Consider the following 22,250-nt stretch of genomic DNA (forward strand, 5'->3'; position numbering starts at 1 on the left):
GGAGATATTTCCCAGGTGCGTGACCTCCCTAAACGATGATATTCACGCGCTTAGACAATACCTCCTAAAAAATCTTGTCTAGGAGGTATTGGCTTAGACCAAATTCAACTTTTGACTACTTCTATAATCGGGGTTGCATGAAGGGCGAGTTCTAAAGTGTTTTATCATTGAACCAGCATCCTAAAAGCCTTGAAGAATACAATACGTCTTGAGGTTGGCTTCATTCCAAATCACATGCTTGACAAAGATACTCATGCAGATCTTCAGAATCTGACTATAGCAGTTCATTGATAACCATGTACCTCGTTATCAATATCTACAAGTTTGAAAGATACTTTTTTCAGAAAACCTGAAATTAACAATAAAGTTCTAATCAACCTTTCCGAATATTTTCTTTTCAACCTTCAAAGTAAGATACTTCAACATATATGTATATTCATCAAATTATTTTAAAATCATTTGAATGTGCTGATTTGAAGTGAAATTCGCGTTTCCCTATATTCTGGAAAGATCTTCCGGTTGAACCAATATCAACCACAGGGAGATCACTACAGAGAGATAATTAGTCATTATAGGTAAAAGTTAACTCATATACTCCAGATTTATAGTCATTTTTATTTTATTTGTGTCGTTATTAATAAAATTGATTGTTAAAGTCATTTAAAACAACAGACAATAAATCTGAAGTCTATAAGTTGAAATGAAATTAATGTTCCAGAAATTGAATCATCACCCTTGGCCAGATATTCAGGAAGCTAACCAGCATGCTCTTATTTTGGTACTGCATCATTTTTTTAAGTATCCCTTATTTTCGGTATGTTTCACAAAACATTATAACAAAACGTTATATTCATACAGAATCAGCAAAAATGTAAATCAGACGAAGTCTCATAGGGGCGATCTTACTGTTGTGTAAACTGAAGGTTATTATACTATTTTTCAAATTTCAATGAAGTATAGAAAAATATTGAAAAATAACTATAGCACATCAAGTCGTCAGGGTGACAAAATATTAGATCTGTCAAAAGAAATACCTCAAATTTGGCTGCAACAAATTATTGTGTGACAAAATTTCCTTGTATCAACAAAATAAACAGTACTACTAGAAAATCCACGTTTAAAATGAAGAGTTGATTTCCCCCGGATGGACGATATACATGATTTATCTTACATATTCGAAGTCCCAAGTTAATTTGAAGTGTTACGAAGCATTCGTCACATGGCGGCACGTTTAAGTCCCCGTAACTCTGAAGTGAATGCCTTGGAACAACGGGGGTACCTAATAGGAAAGAAAATCGGTCAAGGGTCATACGCCACTGTCCACTTGGCCGACTATGTGGACAGTTCAGGCCCGAAGAAAATGCGCCTTGCTTGCAAAATCTTCGATAAGGAGAAAGCGCCCAAGGATTTTCTAGAGAAGTTTTTTCCCCGCGAGCTGGAAATTTTGACAAAGATTGAGAATCCACATATAATTCAAGTACATAGTATACTACAGAGAGGCCCGAGAGTCTTTATTTTCATGAGGTAATTATTCAATGATTTCAACTATTATCATTATATTTTTACGATCATTATTTGAATTTTCGAAAAGTTCTAAATATTTGCATAGAATAATATTATTAATTAGTTTTCATCATGAATTCTCCTCAATTCTTATCCACGTTAGTAATTATATGAATAATTTGGATTATTTTCGTGTTAATTAGTGAGTTTGTTGAAAATTTCATAGGAGAAAATTCATTGAAATTGCGAAGTGCTGCATATTTTAGAATGAGGGTGGTTTATTATTTTCTTGTTTCAACTTAATTCGCGCCAAAGAAATAAGAACTTTATAAGCAGAAACAATCCAAATACTTCATTCAACATCGGGACATTAGACAAAAACTCAAAAATGTAAAACTGTAAGAGAAAATAATCTTAATATTTTCTCTTGCGATGTTCAATGGCGCGATATACATCCGCCTGCACTCACTGAATGATGAGTATTTCATTTCTGCGACTGAACACCCTAAAGAACTCTGAACTGTCAAAAAAAGGAATTTGTTGGTCATTTAAGATTTTTTCATTACCTTCCTTTGAATCAATTATTTGATTTTGATACCAAAAAGCCCTAGATAGTTGAATATTTTTATTCTGCCAAACTACACATATAGACATCAAAAACATGTAACCTCTAGGAGTTCCTACACTTATAAAAACACAATCGACCATTGAAAATTTATCAAACTACTTGGAGTAAGATTTGTGAGGTGTAGGGTGAAGAATAATACTCAGGGTAAACATATATACAAACTCAAATGTTAGATTTAATGATTCGATGTTTTTATCTCGACTTTACTTGACCTCTTTCGGATTGTTTTATCTTGTGTACGTTCTATTGTTTTCCAAATCGTGCAATCAAATCATCAATTTAGGAGAATTAACCAAGGTTTATACCAAATTTTATGCAACTCTTTCAGTTTCCAAAGGAAGCTATACTTGAAGTACATTTCTATAATGAAAAAGTGCCAGGAATTGGTCGATGTATGTAATAACATTCATTGTACTGCATTTTTTGAAATGGTACATTTACGCCTCAAAAAATCCAATAATCAGTCATATCAGGAATTCGATCAAATTCCCTGAGATAAATGTCGTGATCGTGATTATCATTAATTATTTTTCCAATTTTATTACAATCCACCTGCTCATAGGTGCTTCTTCATGGGTGTACACTACTACACTACCATTCTCAGATTCCGCAGTGCAGATTCATTTTGATAATGGGCGGAAATCGCTTGATTGATTCTTTCAATTTTAAGAAAAACCTTCGTATGATAGTTTAGAATAAAGTCATTGATTTTTTTCACAAATTAATTTCATAGTTTTTGTTTTATATCACTTTGAAAATTGAAAGGTTCTCAATCGTATCTCAATTATATCAATGATGAATTTCAAAATTTTTTCATTATCATGGAATTACCAATTTTTCTAAATCACTTCTTTAAGTCAATTGTCATTTATTGCTTCCTTATTCGGTAATATATCTATTTACATAATGATATTCTGGGAGCGTAACTTTTTTTTCCGAAAACTTCGAATTGATTAATGATAAACGATTGAAAACCTTTCATATTTCAAAGTGACATGAAACAAAAGCTATATTTTTTTCATTGAAAAACTAATTCTGAACCGCCAAAGGAAGGTTTCTCACAAAATTTGAAAGAATCGATCAAGTGATTTCTGTACAGAATCAAAATGAATCTGAACTGAAGTACCTAATGAGAAAGGTAGTGTACACACTAAAGTGAATTTGTTACTTTGTAAAACGTAAAAACAATTTTCATATAAATGCATTGACGTTAAAACTGGACAGTTTTCAATATGTTTTTCATATGTCTAAAAACATCAGGTTCATCTAGTTAATCTTTTATGCTGAAGATTTCCATATATCTAAAATAAAAGAACTTTGTGACTGCGAAGCTTCACTAGACCGAAACCATCGTAAGTGAACTTGAAAAAAGAAATGTACAATAATAACGTTTTATTTTTTTCAGATATGCTGATAACGGTGATCTTCTAGACTTCATCAAGCGAAATGGAGTGATTCCTGAGTCCCAGGCGAAAATTTGGTTTCGCCAAATGGCAAGCGGACTCCATTACCTCCACGGCAAGAATGTGGCACATAGAGATTTGAAGTGCGAGAACATTCTTCTTTCGAGAAAATTCAATGTGAAGTTGGCAGATTTCGGTTTCGCGCGTTTTTGTGTAGATGGAGAAGGAAAGAGGATATTGAGCCAGACCTACTGCGGCTCGGCCGCCTACGCTGCTCCAGAGGTGGTAAGCGGAAAACCTTACAATCCCAAGTTGTCCGACGTATGGTCCTTGGGGATAATACTGTTCATCATGCTGAATGCTTCGATGCCTTTCGACGATTCCAATCTGAGAAAGCTCCTGAAGGACCAGATGACCAAAAATTGGGTCTTCAGATCGAGGGTGAGGGACACCCTCTCTTCCAGTGCCAAGAATTTGGTGCGACACCTTCTTGAACCCGACTTGACCCTGCGCCTGACTCTAGATCGGGCGCTTCAGCACGACTGGACCAAGATCAGGAAGGAGAGATCTTCTCTACTTGGTCGTCTGGTCCACTCGGCGCCACAGACCACGAGACACGGGGGCGTGCCAGCGCAGTACATCGAAGATGGCCAGATCGCTGGTGATTACGCGAACCCGGAAATGAAGAAGAGCGAGATGAGGATAACAATGGATAATACGTAGTAGTTAATTTTGTCACACATTTCCGAAATTATCGCATCGTGATAACACGACGTAAGTTTCATAGTGAACGCGTTCTATATAGTGTTTGTGATGATTATTTTCACTGTATAAAGATGATGGAAATTCTAATAAATATTGTACTATCGAAACTCATTCCGTAATTCATATTATAGCAACGTAAAACCCACAATGCTTAAAAATATGTCGACCACTTTCGTTAACAACAAACACATTAAATCAATATGAACTAATGAAAATACACTGGCGAGCAGAAAAAGCGGGTCACTTGATCATTACTGTTCAAATACCTTTCTTAAAATTTTTTTGAGAACCATGAAATTTCCGAAACGTTGTCAAAAAATTAAATTATCGTTTTTAGAAAAAATCAAAAACTTCGAAATTGATAAAATTATCTTCCCTAGCTCTAATTACAGCTTCCAAACGTCTTCGCATGCTCGTGATGAACCTTCGAATATTCTCCCATTCATGACGAAAGTGCTTCACGGAGCTCTTGTAAATTATTGGGAGTGGATCCATGGACTCGCCTTCCCAGTTGATCTCATAGATTTTCGATGGAAATTAAGTCAGGACTTCATGCTGGCCAGTTGAACCTTGAAATTCGAACTTAATTCAAATACGCTGTCACTATTCGAGCAATATGTTGGCGTGCATTGTCATGTAAAAATTGCCTGCTCTCCCAGAAATGGTTAATAAGGTACAACATGGTCCATAAAATTTCCTCTATTATTCACTGAATCGGGGTCGTTGCGGCTCTGTTAGCCCCTCGGGAACTGCGATCAAATTGATCTTTTGTTCTTAACCCTACCTATTCATACAGACCCAGGGAGACCGTCGATACGGTTAACGAAAGCGACGACATCCTTAGGAGCCTTGGCTATTACTTCGTGAGTATTCAGAACTGACTCTTCCATGTGAGAGGTTCTTAGGACAGTCAGCCCCGGACATTTGCACACTATGCGTTCGGCTGTTTTTACTTTCCACAGAGTCTGCAGGTCTCATTCGCTGACTTACCCATGCAGATTTCATCTGCTGGCTTACCCATGCGGTACAAAAGATATTTGCACCGACAGTGTCCTGTCACCAGTCCCAGCATTACCCGAAGTTCAGCTAATGTTAGCTTCAGAAGCTTCCTGGTATAGGTCGGTAAAAGCACCACAAATTTCTTTGCCCGGACAAAACCTGGAGTGTTTCTCCAGAGAGTTTATGGTCCCATTGTTTGACCGCTGCCTTATAATGGTCTTTTCTAATCCCAGAGAAGGGCTCAGGACCAACATATGTTAACCTTGATGCCCTTTTTGCAAGTTCATCGGCTTTTTAGTTTCCTTCAATACCACAATGCCCCGGTACCCATAGTAGAGTAACTTTATTCCCTCTGGCCAGTTTATTGATGGAATTACAGCACTCCCATGTCAGTAGAGAGCCCTGGCTATATGATATCAGAAATCTCAGCGAATGGAACTCCTCTATACAAACATCGATGTATCTTTCTCCTGGACGTCTATAAACAGTATAAACGCGTCTACGGCCATCAGCTCCTCGAATGCTAAATCTGGATTCATCAGAAAAAAGTACCTGGACCCACTGAGCTTTTAACCAGTATTTGTGATCTCGTGCAAATTGAAGACTCCCAATTCAATGCTCTTTGAGGAACTCATCAGAACCTGTCGCAGCTCTGTATAGTCGTGAATTCGATTTCTGGCATACCTCCATCAATCGATTTCGAGTTTCAACAGCAGAAAAATGTTGATTTCAAAGACTTGTGGAAACCATGAATCTGCCATCCTTCAATGATGTGCACCGTCTTCTTTTATATCCAGGTCTTCTGGTCAGCCTGCCTGCCTCCTGGTGCCTTATCAATATTCTTTGGACTTCTTTGGACATTCGTTCTTCTAGTTAGATCTCTGGCTCAGCTCATTATCAATAAGTGACACTATTCTCTACAATCTTCAAATTGTAAACTCATTTTATGGCATTGTTTCTTTAAGAGATTGGAAAGCAAACTTTTCAATGACCAATGTCCATTCTGCTTGTTCATTCTAATGGCAACTGATAAACGATGAATTTGTCGTGAAGAATTATTCGAAGATAATTTCTTTTATCAAGTTTATCCCTTATTTTTGCGCATATTTAGTTGATTGATTTTTTGTTGGAAGAAAGATGAAGGGCATATTATTGAATCAATTTGAACACATGATTCCTTCAACTTGATTTTTTGTAAACTTTTTTTGCAATTTTATGATAACTAATTTCCACTACATTTTTATTCAATGCACCTCCGCTAGTGTTAAAATAAAAAAAATCCACGAGCTCGAAGACATCAAAATTATCACAAAATTAGTGACTTCAGCCGTAACATTTTCAGTGCTTTCACATGCAAAATATTACAAAATTCCATTTGCAATGTGAAATTTAATACAGAATACTTTCGATAATGTCATCAATTCTAAAATTCGCAAAATAAGCTTGAGATGTACCGAGTAATTGGACCACCAGACAAATAAATTAGCTGTAATACTCGAACCCCGATTGAGTATAGAGAACTGAGAAGTCTTGGACCAACCCTAACGGAAAAAATTCTCAATATTTCAAGGGCTGAAAATTTTTTCTACCGAGTATATGCGTATATACATAAAATAACATAGAACAACAAATTTCGTGTTAGAACCATAAAAAATTCGAGCAGAATATCGAGAAAAAAAAATCCGAATCAAGCGATTGAATTTTTTTTATTGAATTCCCTGATTTATAATCTCAGTCTGATAATCCGAGACCTGAATTTTGAGAAAATAGATTTGCTTACTTCCCACAGTTTCGAAATTAAATATTCCTTAATTGAATTTTCAGCAGATGAGTGCATAGTGAGTGGTTTAATTCGGTGGAAATTAGACATGGACTATATGAGACATTTCTATCAAACGAGAAGATAGAATAAACCTTTTCGCAATGACTTTCCTCATCAAACGTTTTATTTCTGTAAATTCCAACACAAACTGTGAGAATAGTAGGGGGTTAAATTTTTTTTCACTGTCAATTAAAATTATTGGAAAAAATAAACCAAATGAAATACGGTGGGCTATTTGGGTAAAAGATGAATTAGATTTATAAGATAATTTCTTGAATTATAATTTTCAGATATGCTGACAATGGCGATTTACTAACTTTCATCAAACAGCATGGAGTAATACCAGAGAACCAAGCCAGGTTTTGGTTTCGCCAAATAACTAGTGGTTTGCATTATCTCCACAGTAAAAATATTGCGCATCGTGATTTAAAATGTGAGAATATCCTGCTTTCTAGAAGATTTAATGTCAAGCTAGCGGATTTTGGGTTTGCTCGTTTCTGCATAGATCATGAAGGTCATCGTGTTCTTAGTGAAACTTATTGTGGTTCTGCTGCATACGCTGCCCCTGAAGTGGTAAATGGAACTAGATACAATCCAAAATTGTCTGATATTTGGTCGATTGGAGTAATATTATTCATAATGCTCAATGCTTCAATGCCATTTGATGACTCCAATTTGAGAAAACTTTTGAAAGATCAAATAACAAAAAACTGGGTCTTCAGATCAAGGATTCGTGACAAGATTTCTTCTGCTGTGAAATCTCTTGTTCGTCAATTGCTTGAACCTGATGTTACTCTCAGATTAACATTAGATAGAGTTATACAAAATGAATGGGTAAAAGCAAAGAAAGAAAGACCAAACTCATTAATAAGTACACTCTTCAATTCCACTGGAAAAGAAACAACTACTACAGAAGAAGAAAAAAAACCTGTTGTAGCAGGTGATTTTCGTAATGCCGAAAATAAGAAGAGTAAACCCAAAATAAATATCAATGAGAACCCTTAATTTCCGGTTGTAAACATCCAATTCTCAATAAACGATGGATTCAAGTTTTTGTTTTGAACGTGAATTTTATATTTTTTCTTATTTCAATATATGTATTTCTTGGCTGTAGTCGAAATCTCATTTTTAACTATTGAAAATGAACAATAGTTCATTTTCAGCTAAAATATTATTAGTACCTACTAGTAGAAAAAAGATTATATTCATAGAATTTCATTGAATGTTTTTGAATGTAATTAACAAATTGTAATTGAATTGAAATGAGAATGAGCAGAGTGAAATCCATTGAAATTATTAAAATACTTTTTTGTTTCTAAATCAAAATTTGTGCTAATGGTTTGTAGAGCCTCTAGAGCTGAGGCGCCACTTGAAAAAACTCTCATCAAAGAAAACAAAATAAGAATAGTGTATCTTTCAGTAGGCTAATAAAGAATAGAATGGTATCAATAATTTCAACATGATAACTGTCTGAATTCTTTAAAGTCGTTGAGAGACATTCTCAGTGTTACAAGACATGTCTCTAGTTGTTAACACTGGCAATCAAGCATATTATTGATTTTATTGTCAGAATTTTGCATGCCTAAGCATTTGTGCAAGAACAAAAAATCTCATGGGTAACAGATTTCTCAAATTTTAGACCCCCTGCAAATAAACCAATTAAAAAATACTCCAAAAACACAATATATTTATTACACTGGTAATATGACCTAGGGTCTATTCATTCAACACTGCAAATAAAACTTTCAAAAATTTGTAACTATTAGAGCTAGGACTTTGCAGTGAAAAATATTATATTCTGTACCATCATGTACCGGGTTTTTCACCATAATTTGACCCCCCCCTTTAACTTTGTTACTAAAAGAGGTACAAAAAAATATATTCTACAAAAGTTTCACGAAATCGAATAGTATTTTTTTAAATGATTTCACAAAACCAAATATATACAGGGTGGGCAGCATATTGATTGCAACTTCATTTTTTCAAATGGAACACTGTATATTTTTCCATATTTGACTAGCTCTTTTTCCCCTGATTTCGAATATATAACATATGTTTGGCCTATCTCTCTTATTCTGAGTACCATAGAGTTTCAAATTTTAAGAACCTCCTGGCAAGCTAAGTAATCAGTTTTCAAGTGGAAGGCTCCGATAATTCAAAATGACCTTTTTTGAGTTATCTCGTGGGCAACGATTCATGGGCAACCGCAGGGGGGGGCAGGAGAGGTTTTCAATGACAATCACGGACGCCTCATCGTTTTTCAATAATTTTAAGAACCTCCTGGCAAGCTAAGTAATCAGTTTTCAACTGGAAGGCTCCGATAATTCAAAATGACCTTTTTTGAGTTATCTCGTGGGCAACGATTCATGGGCAACCGCAGGGGGGGCAGGAGAGGTTTTCAATGACTCATCGTTTTTCAATAATTTTAAGAACCTCCTGGCAAGCTAAGTAATCAGTTTTCAAGTGGAAGGCTCCGATAATTCAAAATGACCTTTTTTGAGTTATCTCGTGGGCAACGATTCATGGGCAACCGCAGGGGGGGGCAGGAGAGGTTTTCAATGACAATCACGGACGCCTCATCGTTTTTCAATAATTTTAAGAACCTCCTGGCAAGCTAAGTAATCAGTTTTCAACTGGAAGGCTCCGATAATTCAAAATGACCTTTTTTGAGTTATCTCGTGGGCAACGATTCATGGGCAACCGCAGGGGGGGCAGGAGAGGTTTTCAATGACTCATCGTTTTTCAATAATTTTAAGAACCTCCTGGCAAGCTAAGTAATCAGTTTTCAAGTGGAAGGCTCCTATAATTCAAAATGACCTTTTTTGAGTTATCTCGTGGGCAACGATTCATGGGCAACCGCAGGGGGGGGGCAGGAGGGGTTTTCCATAGACTTATTATCCTAAGGAGACGAAACATCCCAGTACTGGGACTCGCTTTGTTGTGAAGCAAACATTCACATTGTTTGGATAAGGACGGCTATAGTACAGTTAACGAGTGAGACAAGGATGAACAATTCTCTCAGCTTCGAGTCGGCAACACTGCAAAAGAATTATCTGTTGAAATTGAAAACACCATCCATGGGCGTGCGAAAATCTTTTTCCCATTTTATTGAATGAAATATTTGGGCCGCGTAGGCGAAAAGTTGGTCGGTATTTGTTTTTGAATATATATATATATATATTTTAAATATTATTTTTGGGTGGATATTATTTATGTAATTTAGAAATTGATTTAGTTGTCTGGATGTTTCAGAAAGGAAAACAAGTTTATGTAATTTACAAATCGATACCGAAAGTATATTTTTACCACTTATTTTGAGTTGAAAATTTTATTTTTTATATAGGACATGAAAATATCTGACATTAGGCCCACTTCTCGCAGATATTTTCATGTCTTATATAGAAAATAAGATTTTCAACTCAATAAATTACCGCTAAAAATATACTTTTGGTATCGATTTGTAGAAAACATACGATGCTTGCCTTTCTGGAACATCCAGGCAACTAATCAATTTCTAAATATACTTAAATAATATCCACCCAAAAATAAAATTCGAATTGGAAGAGGAAACAAATAATCACATAACATTCTTAGACCCCAGCAGACAATTTTCAATATCACAGTCGAACCAAAAACTTGCTTTTAACGTGTTTAGAGATTTCAGCATTTCGATCAATGATTCACATAGCTTTCACCTTTACCATTATCCAAAGTAAACCGCGAAACCGAAATATATAAAACCAATAGCTGCAAACAATGGGTTCAAACATGCAATTATAGAAAATTTAGTTAAACAGAAAATATCAAAAATCAAATATACCCCATCATAAAAAACTGAAAAACCAAAAAATTTATTTCTCTCTCGTACTTTGGTGATATAAATGATAATAAATGAAATATCATCGTTGTAATTTAAAGCAAAAGATTCGATTCAACCCCAAACACAAGTAAATCAGGAGTTTTTATGAGTTAACATGTTCAACTTGCAATATGAAATATATAGGACAAACAGGTCGACGTTAATTAAAAACTAGATTTAACGAATATCGAATAGATTTTAACAAAAATAAGTGTCTCTCCACCTTTGCATAGATAATAATCACCCTTTCCCCACAATTGACTACATGAAAATTATACATGTAGAACAAAAGGCAGGAGACTCAACTATTTAGAATCCACTGAAATTTATAAGTTATTGAACAGAAATAGTTTTTAAATTATGAAAGAACAAACAGAACTGTGTTATTCTAAAATATTCAAATAATACCTGAAATTTGCTTAACAGTCAAAAATGTTTCCTGCCTACCGAGTTTTATAGCCATTTCTTGATTTTTTCTATTACTTTTTTGTACCTGATTTCACATAAATACTTTGTACAATTTGTAGAACTTTCAATTTCTGAAGATAAACTTGAAATAAGTTCCAAACTCCGCAGGTACACAATATAATCTTCAAATTGTTAATTAATATCCAATTTTATTGTTAATAAAAATAAAACATGTTTTGAATACGGTATTTATTATAGGATCCCCTATTTTTCCCAAATTCTGAGGAAACTGCGAATTATTGAATATTTTAGTAAGTATAAGTTACCAACTTCAGACTTCAATTTTTATGGGTATCCTTGAAGGAAACATGCTCTAAACAAATAATTTATTTTTTCGAGGAACAATTACATATTATGGAATTAGGGCCTACAGTTTTTGACAAGATTTAATTTCTTGACACATAACAAAAAAAAAACAATTCATAGCCTTGAAGTAACAAAACTTCATAATAATAATATTTATTTACATATGTACTACATCACATTGTACACTATAAATATTCACTGTCAATAATTTTCACGGTTTGTCATAAAAATTCAATCAGGTTTAAAAAACAAATTACATACACAAACATTTTAAAACTCTTTTAGGCTGTATATGTATGTGTTCTGCAGCAATAATTCCTTTACTTTTTTATCGAAACGTCAAGCAAAGTCAAGCATCAGCATACAATTAAATATCTCAGATATACTAAACTCAATTAAATATGCCATATCTGTATCTACCCTTTGTATTATTTGTATTTTACAATAAATTGCTTGATGACATCATAAGATTAAATGAACAATTTAATCTTATGATGTCATCAAGCAATTTATTGTAAAATACAAATAATACAAAGGGTAGATACAGATATGGCATATTTAATTGAGTTTAGTATATCTGAGATATTTAATTGTATGCTGATGCTTGACTAGATACCTACAGCTCCCAAACAAATGATTTATTTTTTCAAGAAACAATCAATTACATATTATGGTATCGGGGCCTACAGTTTTTGACAAGATTTCATTCCTTAACACCTGACAAAAAAAAACAATTCACAGCTAGTTGTTATTTTGAACTAAAACAGAGTTAAATTTTAATATACCTACATATAATTCTGATATTGTTTTGTTCTATTGACTTTTCTCGATTAATGTTTCAGTATAACAAGTTTTCATTCAATGAATACAAAATCATAACATTACACTAACCTATAACCAGAATCAAGAATAGATAGCCAATAAAAAATGAACAAACTAAAAACTTCTTACAATACTTTTGAAATGATATTTGAATAATCAATGCATCATAATGGAACATATGTACCCTTTGGTAAAACCAGGAGTACCATCAACTGATCGATACCATTTGGATATTGTTCCCAAATGTGGTAAACTGTCATTGAAGGTTTTTCTAACATATTTCTAACATATATGCCTTCGGTGAATAAAATGCCAAAGTCAATGCAAATGATCACAAGCTTGGTTCATATTTTTGCCTTGTGGGGCCTCGCAACATTCTCTTAAACAAATCTCCAGCTGTTTTGGGGATTGATGCCTGTAAAAATTAAAATTTTCAATCAATAAGAATAAATAGAGAATTGTGATTTGAAGGAGTCAAGCTCAATGGCTCTTGCCTTGAAAATAGAGAACTCAGGAGTTACTCAGGGGCACAAAACACAGACTGGTTCTTTTTAGGTTACATGCCTGTGTTCCGTGCTTCTTAGTTACTCACACGGTCAAACCGAAAGTCGTAATTTTATACAGATATTAGTACCTATATCATCATCATCATTCAGCCCTAAACCGTCCACTGCTGGACATAGGCCTCCCCTATATATAGTACCTATATATTTATATTCAAATTGATAGAAACAGCCTCAATGAAATGAAACAAATGTTCCACTATAAATTCTATGTCAAAAACTTTAAAACTATCAATATTTTTTATCTATATTGCAGAAAAGGTTATTGTGAAGAAAATTTCAATAGTTATGTTAAAATATTAGGTTGGTTAGTTGAAAGACTTTTTTCATAATTGCTTACCAATAATGTGTGTTCTGATTCCTCTGATAAAAGAAACTTTTCATTCAAAAATGACACCAAACTTTTCAATGATGTTATTCGAAGCCTTTGACGACGGACCTTATTTTAAAGAGAATGTATTCTCACTTTTTGTTTTCTGACAATTTTCTTTATACCGTGAAAACTTTTCCTTCGCTTCTCTGGTGTCGAGAAATCACTGCTTGACAAATCGCCAAAATAGCTCCTCTTTCTGTAATGAATAAAATTTAGTCAACTCTTATACTTCAATATGCATATGATGAGATGATTCATATTATCAAATAACATTGTGGAAATTTTTTTTTAATCATGAAGCTTCCTGAAATACCTACCTTTTTTTTTTGGAACATTTTGGGATGATGGTTCAACAAAAATTGTCTTAGAAAGTTCGTTTTCACACTCTGAGGCTGTAAGAGTAACTGAAGATGAAGCAGTAAGAGTTGCTGAAGATGATGATGAGCTTTTAGACAGAGCTTCAACATCAAACTGGTTACTTGCCACTCCAAACAACCTAAAAAGAGCAAGTAAATAAAAAATTATCCAGAAGCAATTGATCAAAGCAATTGTTTGAGGTTAAATGGTTAAGATGTGGAAGCAAAAAATTTTAATTTTTGTCTCAAGAACTCACATTGTCTCTGTAGTTGGGCTGATACGACTATCTTCTTGTTCGGATACTTGTTCGGATACTGTGTCTGAACTGAAATATATTTCCGAAACATTAAAAATAATATATATCGATACTAATAGTAGAATGAATATAAAGACTCAGTAACACCATTATAAAATCAAGTATGTTTAAAATAGTTACTATTTATATTATATTATTATCACAATAAATTATATATATATATATATATATATATATATATATATATATATATATATATATATATATATATATATATATATATATATATATATTCTTTTGAGATAGAGCAATACAACAAATTATCAACATCAAACAACAAAACATATTGTGTAGATGTAATCTCAGTATTAGCAGAGGAATATTTTTTTTTAAATCATATTACCTTTCATTTGAAATCTCGAATGTTGTATGATAAGGTAATGGGACAACATCTGGCTTGAGGAATTTTCCATTTGGCCTTATTTCAATATCGTCTGGATTGAAATGGTTCGAACAAATAAATACTAACTTCTTAGTGAAATTAACGCTTTCAAATCCAAGGAGCGAAGCCCAAATTCCTCTCTTTTCGGTATCAGATGGAAATCTGAAATGAATATTCAATCACATTATTCTAATTCTACATAATTTTATCTACCTACGTCACTGGAATATATGACTTTTTTTACTTACTTATGAAAAGATAAATCCGGATGGGAAATCTTACTTTTCTTACAAATTTCACACTGACGAATCATATTTAAATATATATTCAACTAAATTCAGCCTAAAACGCTCAAATCACGAAATAAATATTAGAGCACACAAATTTATTTCCTTAAATCTCCTTAAATATCTCAGGATTCGACCTGACAACGATGCAACGAATGTGACAGACCACGTGAAAGAAACCTGCCATCTTGACAATTTGCCGTCATTTAATAAGCACAGTGTTGCCGCACTTCCCCAGACGCCGAATCATTCAAGGGTTGCGTTCTTAAATTTACTCCGAGTAAGCCGTGATACTCGAAGAGCATACTCAGAGGAAGGAATAGTACGTTTGTGAACGCTTTTGAGTAATCATAGCTTACTCGGAGTAAGTTGAAGAACGCATAGACATGAACTGCGGACGAAGTTTTGAACCGAAACATCAGCCCAAATGATAAATCTGGCAACAGTGCTTTCCCCCAGTGAAATAGACCAGATTACAGTCGGCCAGTACAAATAGTGGACTAGTGAATGTTGGCCTCACTTTCAAATGTAAACAATCAGGTCTCTTTTGATACGTCTATGGGGTTTTCAATGACAATCATGGACGCCTTATTGTTTTTCAATAATTTTCATTTCGCCCCTCCTGAGAAAAATTTCTGCGGGCGCCCATGCAACGATTTATGACATACGTTTGTCATTGAATGAAACTATTCATCGAATATGCACTACACAGAAGCGAAAAATTTGAAATATTTTCACTTTATGTGAAGAACAATAAAAATTAAAAAGCTACAAGGAGAGAATATATGGAGTTGCAGTCGAATCACCCAATTCCAATTTATAGTGAAAAATTTATGTCATATCGTTGCCAACGAGATAACTCAAAAAAAGGGCATTTTGAGGTATCTCAGCCCACCACTTGAAAACTGATTCAGGTAGTTCTTAAAATTTCAAACCCTGTATTACTCAGAATAAGAGAGATAGGCCAAACATCTGTTATATATTCGAAATCAGGGGAAAAAGAGTTAGTCAAATATGGAAAAATATACAGGGTGTTCCATTTGAAAAAATGAAGTTGCAATCAATATGTTGCCCACCCTGTATATATTTCGTTTTGTGAAATCATTTTGAAAAACACTAGTCGATTTCATGAAACTTTTGTAGAAAACATATTTTTCTACCTCTTTCAGTAACAAAGTTAAAGGGGAGGTCAAATTATGGTGAAAAACCCGGTACATATCTTGAATTTCACGATTTTGTAGTCCCATATTTTCAATTGATTAATTTTTTAAAGTTATTCTCATTATTTTTTAACCTTCAGTATTCAAAAAGATTTTCAATCTAGAATGTTCAATATTGTTTAGTAGCCGAATTTTGAACCACATTTAGAGCTGTTTTTACTTATATTTTTATAGTTCCCATTGAAAGTTCTGAAAGTCAGGTGGAAGCATGTTTTAAATTGATTCTTGGGTTCAACATGCATATTTCCAAACATAAACTGGGAAGATTTGAAGCTCAAAAAAAATATTTCCTTGTATGATCCCGAAGGAACTATTTGAGACTGAAACACAGTAAATAAAAATGTCCATTTTGGATAGTTCCACTGGACTTATTCACCATTATTAAACATAAAAGTAATGATTTACTCTTCACTATATTGTAAACTGAACTTTTTTTTTTATTTTGCTGAAGGCATCGACTGCTAAGGTCATTAGCCTCTAACCTAACCATCACCAGACATGTACAACATCCATGGCCTAGCCAGGATTCGAACCTGGTACCTTCGGCACCACAGTCGACTTTTCAGTCCATTGTACTACCAAAGCAGTCTGTAAACTGTACTTAACTTAACCAGAAGGCTGAGTAAGCCTCAGTCGATGAAAGTTAAGAAGGAAATATAATCGATTCTTATAAATATAAGCCAAGTGCTTAACTGCAAAATTATAATTCTGCTTTTTTTAGATAATTGAATCACACATAATTATAGGTAAATAAAAAAAAAATTCATGAAATATCATCTCATTCGTATGTCTCTATTTTCCAACAGTTAATTTTTAGGTCAAAATAGATAGTTTTCACAGTTGAATTCTATGAATGTTATAAATTTATAAAAATAAATATTGCCGTAAGGGTACCTTTTCATCTGGGATTTAATATATAATATTATATCCTGCCCAATGAAATTACTTCTACTATGAAATTTAATAATATATATTGTATCTAGAGAACTGTATATTTCCTTAATCTTACAATCTGTCTCTTTATTATTATTATATTATAATATAAACTATACTTTGAAAACACAATATGTATATTTACTTTTATCGAGTTGCCTAATTTCAAACAATTTGGATATACATATCTTTCTTCACTATTATTGCAAAATATGGATAATATTTTCATTGATATTATCAAGGTAAGTACTGATGATCTTTTGTGTTTTTGAAGATACGATCAAATAAATTCAAGTGCCTCCTCATAATATGATATGAAAATATTACTTGGTCCAGCAATGGGTTTATACTTCAAGATGTATATATATTATTTCTGTAAAATGGAAAGGGAGCTATCAGCAATTATAATGGGCAATGTAAATTCACATCTCAGGATATATTATATATCTTGAATGAAAAGCCAGCAGCAGCATTTAGGTTCCTGTTGAATTTAATTCAACTCCCATTTTTCAAACGATGGAAACATACTTATAGTAATTGTTAGGAGAAATTTGATCAGCAATATAATTGAGATATATGGATAGATAATAAATTAAATCCTGAATTGCTCTACATACTCAAGTTCCAAAGGATGTAGTGTTGGTGCTACAATAACCATACAATGTAGTGGAGGTCCCAAATCAACATCTGCCATAGTTTTAAGTGAACCAGCTTTAATTGTTTCATCATCTCTACCCACCCTTGCAAGTCCAATACAAAGTGTTTCTTCAGATATACCTGAAAATGATTAATATTTTATTTATGAAAGAAATGAATATATTTTATAAGCAACTAACTGGGTTCTGTATGTTCTTGTCTTTCCAATATTTCCAATATCTGACTTGAAGCCTCTTTCACCGACATGAATAATGGTGGCATGTATTCCCTCTTTTTTTTCGTTAAACTTTCTAGTGTAGGTTCTTTAACCTTTATATCTGAAAATAAATGTTGTGAACTTTCATCCGACAAAAAAAAATGATCAATTTACCTAATAGGCACAATGTATGTAAATTTCTCTTATAGTTACTAATAATTTTTTCAAAAAAACTGTCAGGCTTCCAAGTATCAGTCCAATATGGAATAGATATAGTTTCACCAAAGGTATATAACTGTAAGCCACAACATCCCACAGCATTCATAATTGAAGCATTATGAATAACTTTCACGTTTATATTATTTTGTTTAGCTCGTAAAATTAGATCAGTATGTGTAGTAGCACCAAAAGGATCTCCAACAACCAAGAATGCAATATCCTTTTCATGAGCATCTTCTAAAATTATATCAGCTTGTTGTTCAACCATTTCTCTGTCAGCAGTAATTAGTTTATGTCCATAAAACGCTTCCTACGAATTTTATATAGTTAATTATTGTGAATTCACTTCTGAAATACGTTTACCAATTCTTCTGTTGAGCATCCTAAAATTGATGTGTAAGACTCTAGATAAATGCGATCACATTTTTTAATTATCTCCAATCCTTTCACGGTGATATCTTTACAATCACCCAATCCTAGTCCAATAATATAAAACATTTTTGGAAAATGAGATCTGAGATCTAACCTCAACTAATTTTCTTCGATTTTCAGGATCAGGAAAGAAAGAAGAAAGTCCGTATTTTTGTTGTTCAAATTTTCAAATCAACGAATCAGTAATCAACACTCAGTAATTCTGGGGTTAAATCATAGAGTTGTTTAGTTTTCTATGATATTATCATTTAGAGTTCTTCTATAATTTTTATAGAGATATTAAAAGATAAATGGATAGAATGATATCCTAATGATTAATTCAATTCAATAATAATTTGGTCCACAAAATTGTTATTGAATAAATTTGGTGTAGTGACATCTGTAATATAAAGTCTAGACTATGGTCTTAAAAAACAAATTCCTATCAGTATTTCAAGATATTTCTACTAGATGGCCATAGGGGAATTCAAAAATGTATAATTGTAGAATAACAACATATATAATGCTGTTGTTAGTTATTAACAACAGGTATATTCATCCAATGTCGAAAAAAGAAATACAATTTTTACTTCACAGTAATTACATTTTTTGGTTTGTTTCATTAAGGGGTATGACTAGTATGAGGCTTTAGTTGATATATTACCATGTTCATGGATTCTAGTTCTAGAATCAGTAAATAAACATTTCTGGAACTATTTAAAATAAGCATGTATTAATATTATTGATAGATATTCTGATTAATTTATTCCTTCTTCTGAAATAATACTGAACTTTCTCCTTAACAATTTTGATCATCTATTGTACCTATGCTTAGACGATTGGGACCAAAGTTGTAGGTACAATAGAATAGTAATTAGTGAGTATGACTATATCAAACATACTTACGTATATGGTACAAGAAAAGCGTCTTGAAATCATGACCATAACGCAGTTAAAATGAATAATTACGAATAAGACTTCACTCTTAACAGTTACAAAAATAGCTTTCAAATTTATATTTATATCTGAATTTCAGAAAAATAGTGAATTGTTGAAATATTGAAAAAAACACTCTATATCCATATTCAATCACAGGCGTAGTTATGGGGGGTACTGGGGGTATAATTACATTTATATAATTATACAATGCATTCAAAATGAATTTAATCTCGAAATAAATGAAGAATATTTATATAAGGTGTCCTATTTCAAGAATGAAATCGAAAAACTCAATATCTTTGAAGCGTTAAAAAATATAGACAATTTTCTGGGATTACTATTATTTTTTATTTTCTTATTATGCGGTCAGGCAACGATTTGGGTGTTTAGAATCAAATTTAGATAGTTGGAAAGGGTGGGCGCTTAATTTAAAAGGAAATATTTTCAGTTTTGATGGTAATTTGATGATGTGATAACTTATTTCAGTGACTGGCAATTAAGTTATTATGATCGTTTTATATTCAAATGAATAATTTGTAAAAAAAATAATCACATTTTATTAATTTTTACATGTGAGGCCCAACCTCAGTTGCTTCATACGACGAGCCGCCATTGTAAAATATGTATGTATTCACACATAACGTAACGGGGATAAGTTAATATAAGTTAAGGGGGAAACTGATGGAGAAATTTGGGACAAGCTATTGATGTGAAGAGTGGGAACCGTGTGCGTCACTCGAGAACAATTGAGAATATTGTTGCTTTAATTCTTCAGCCCATAATGTTAACAAAAACCCAGGTTTGTCGATTACTCATCGATCTTAGGAATTAAGCATTCCCCAAACGACATTACACCTTATTTTGCATAAATACTTAGGTCTTAAGAAGGCTTTTAAAGTTAACACAATAACTCAAGCTAGTCGATCAACAGCAACGTTGTATCTTCGTTGAGTGGGTCCTTGAAATGCATCAAAATGATCCGGATTTTCATTGAAAAATAATATTCAGTAATGAGACCCATATTTCCCTCGAAGGCTATACTTTAATGAAGAGAATTATCGCATTTGGGGCTCGAAAAATCCAAGAATGATTGTTGATAAGCCTCTCCATTCTCAAGGTGTCACTGTTTGGTTCTGTTTTTGGGCCGTTGATTACAGTTAATGTATTGCGCTACCGAGCTATGATTAATTATTTTTTATGGCCAGAATTAAAATATATTGATGTGGACGACGTGGTGCTGCAACCATGGTCCATGACCCTGGCGGCTGATATAGTTTTCCATCGTTTTCAATGAAATACTAGTAAACATACATCCATTGATTTCGAAGTACATATTTAACTGGTCTCATGAACACAAAAAATAATACATAAAAACGAACGCATGTTTTTTTGAGCAATTTTGCATTATTTATGGTGCAATGCCAGAATGAAAACATCTCAATATGGAAGATATTTAATTCCGATGCATTCGCCATTTTGTTACACAGTAGGTTTTGCATGGGACGATTGTAATGATAATTGAGGAACGATAGTCGTTCTACGATTATCGTTGACCACTAAAACTGCCATATGATTCTTCGAACGACTGTCGCTTAGATCTTCATCAATACATAAAAGTAAATACGATGGCCGGCAATTTAGCCCAGTTTGTGGCCGCCCTTTCATATTTCTGAAAAAATATAGTCTTGATTCTTAAAAACAACATCAGGTTGATCTGCTTTGCTGGGTTTATCAATATTCCCTGCAATTAAAATCTCCAAACCGTCTTAACTAAGCCGCCTGTGCAATAAATAACATATGGCAACCCAACCAATATAAGCAGCATTGCCTTTTACCCTAATTGAATGAGGGATGGAATGTATTTCACAAAGACGAAAAACAACACTTTGAATTACGTGGAAGTTGTTTACACATTCAACAAATGGAAAATTCCTACGATTCTGAATTCGAAACAAGTTAGTGATAAATGCTAAATGTATTAATCGGAACATATGTTTTTAATCCCAGTTAGTTTTCGAAGCTTTGCATGCCTTACCGCCCTTTGTATTTTGTGGTGTGATAGGTAATCTTTCATCGATCGTATGTGATCGATTGTGAATGTGAGAATCAGACATATTACTTACGCATTATTCATCGGCGTCGAAGAAATTCAGGAATTTATTGTAGGTAAAAATTTCCGAAAAAAAAAAAAACCCAGTGGAAACGACTTAAGAAAAGAACGATTAGCAAAATCGCTAGAGATATCGAAAATGGCGATTGGGGAGGGGGGATTTATTGATAAGTTTTCAGCAGGGGCTCCAAAAAATTCTTTGCTTCAGGCGCCAAAATTGCTCGCGCCGGTCCTGCTTGTAGCAATAGTTCAAATTTTTCCAACCAGTTTCACTATTGCTGGTCGAGAAGGTGCTTGTTGAAGCGTGTATCGTCCATTTTTAGTAATGGCGTAGTTTTTACTTGTCAAATGTAAAAATATGACAACTTCAACATTGATTACTGTCCCGATAGCAGATTGTTCAAAATGAGACCTCCTGGAATATTCTGTATAGTGATATATCAAAATTTAAATTTATATGAAAAAACTCAATATCGAAGATAGTTTTATTCACAAAACTTAAAATATTTCAAAATCTTAACCCGGACAGATCTATTTCCTATGATGAAAATATTGAGTATTTTTCTTTCTCAAACTATTTGCCAGTTTAAAATTTTACATCATGAAGCTTGAAATTGTCAATTTATGTTCACAACCAGAATTCTCAACTCTGTCGATTTTGTGGTCACCGATGAAGGTTTTTTCGGATATTCTTCTTTAAAATTCTCTGATG

At 33.3% G+C, this 22,250-nt stretch overlaps 3 protein-coding genes across 5 annotated transcripts; 1 reads left to right on the forward strand and 2 right to left on the reverse strand.

Moving 5' to 3' along the window:
- The first annotated feature begins 992 nt into the window (after positions 1-992).
- Positions 993-8,169, forward strand: LOC123671496 (testis-specific serine/threonine-protein kinase 3-like). 2 transcript variants are annotated; one of them, XM_045605370.1, is made up of 2 exons: positions 993-1,524; positions 7,411-8,169. In XM_045605370.1, the coding sequence occupies exons 1-2, from the start codon at positions 1,220-1,222 to the stop codon at positions 8,123-8,125; spliced, it is 1,020 nt and encodes a 339-aa protein (XP_045461326.1). In that variant the 5' UTR covers positions 993-1,219; the 3' UTR covers positions 8,126-8,169. The 2 variants fall into 2 exon arrangements, with proteins under 2 accessions (XP_045461326.1, XP_045461325.1); XM_045605369.1 differs by lacking the exon at positions 7,411-8,169 and adding an exon at positions 3,537-4,406 and having other exon boundaries at positions 994-1,524.
- Positions 8,170-12,251: 4,082 nt separating this feature from the next.
- On the reverse strand, positions 12,252-15,410 carry LOC123671497. Of its 2 annotated transcripts, XM_045605371.1 has the most exons (6): positions 14,815-15,410; positions 14,528-14,728; positions 14,125-14,193; positions 13,829-14,007; positions 13,479-13,707; positions 12,252-12,990 (listed from the first exon to the last, which is right to left on the reverse strand). In XM_045605371.1, exons 1-5 carry the CDS (start codon positions 14,877-14,879, stop codon positions 13,628-13,630), a joined length of 594 nt encoding a protein of 197 aa, XP_045461327.1. In that variant the 5' UTR covers positions 14,880-15,410; the 3' UTR covers positions 12,252-12,990; positions 13,479-13,627. The 2 variants fall into 2 exon arrangements, with proteins under 2 accessions (XP_045461327.1, XP_045461328.1); XM_045605372.1 differs by lacking the exon at positions 14,125-14,193.
- Positions 15,411-17,484: 2,074 nt separating this feature from the next.
- Positions 17,485-18,727, reverse strand: LOC123671498 (diphthine methyl ester synthase). The gene is made up of 4 exons (XM_045605373.1): positions 18,442-18,727; positions 18,034-18,388; positions 17,843-17,980; positions 17,485-17,783 (listed from the first exon to the last, which is right to left on the reverse strand). The coding sequence occupies exons 1-4, from the start codon at positions 18,574-18,576 to the stop codon at positions 17,599-17,601; spliced, it is 813 nt and encodes a 270-aa protein (XP_045461329.1). The 5' UTR covers positions 18,577-18,727; the 3' UTR covers positions 17,485-17,598.
- Between the last annotated feature and the right edge of the window lie 3,523 nt (positions 18,728-22,250).

This window comes from Harmonia axyridis, chromosome 1 (assembly GCF_914767665.1).
Source record: "Harmonia axyridis chromosome 1, icHarAxyr1.1, whole genome shotgun sequence".
NCBI classification, from domain to species: domain Eukaryota; kingdom Metazoa; phylum Arthropoda; class Insecta; order Coleoptera; family Coccinellidae; genus Harmonia; species Harmonia axyridis.

Excerpts from the sequence above, each read along its gene's own strand:
- LOC123671496 (XM_045605369.1), top strand. The coding sequence starts at position 1,220 with ATGGCGGCACGTTTAAGTCCCCGTAACTCTGAAGTGAATGCCTTGGAA. Across the intron at positions 1,525-3,536 it reads AGAGTCTTTATTTTCATGAG|ATATGCTGATAACGGTGATC; the intron begins GTAATTATTCAA and ends TATTTTTTTCAG.
- LOC123671497 (XM_045605371.1), bottom strand. The coding sequence starts at position 14,879 with ATGATTCGTCAGTGTGAAATTTGTAAGAAAAGTAAGATTTCCCATCCG. Across the intron at positions 14,008-14,124 it reads AGCCCAACTACAGAGACAAT|GTTGTTTGGAGTGGCAAGTA; the intron begins GTGAGTTCTTGA and ends TGCTCTTTTTAG. Across the intron at positions 13,708-13,828 it reads AAATGTTCCAAAAAAAAAAG|AAAGAGGAGCTATTTTGGCG; the intron begins GTAGGTATTTCA and ends TATTCATTACAG.
- LOC123671498 (XM_045605373.1), bottom strand. The coding sequence starts at position 18,576 with ATGTTTTATATTATTGGACTAGGATTGGGTGATTGTAAAGATATCACC. Across the intron at positions 18,389-18,441 it reads GATGCTCAACAGAAGAATTG|GAAGCGTTTTATGGACATAA; the intron begins GTAAACGTATTT and ends TAAAATTCGTAG. Across the intron at positions 17,981-18,033 it reads ACATACATTGTGCCTATTAG|ATATAAAGGTTAAAGAACCT; the intron begins GTAAATTGATCA and ends ATTTATTTTCAG.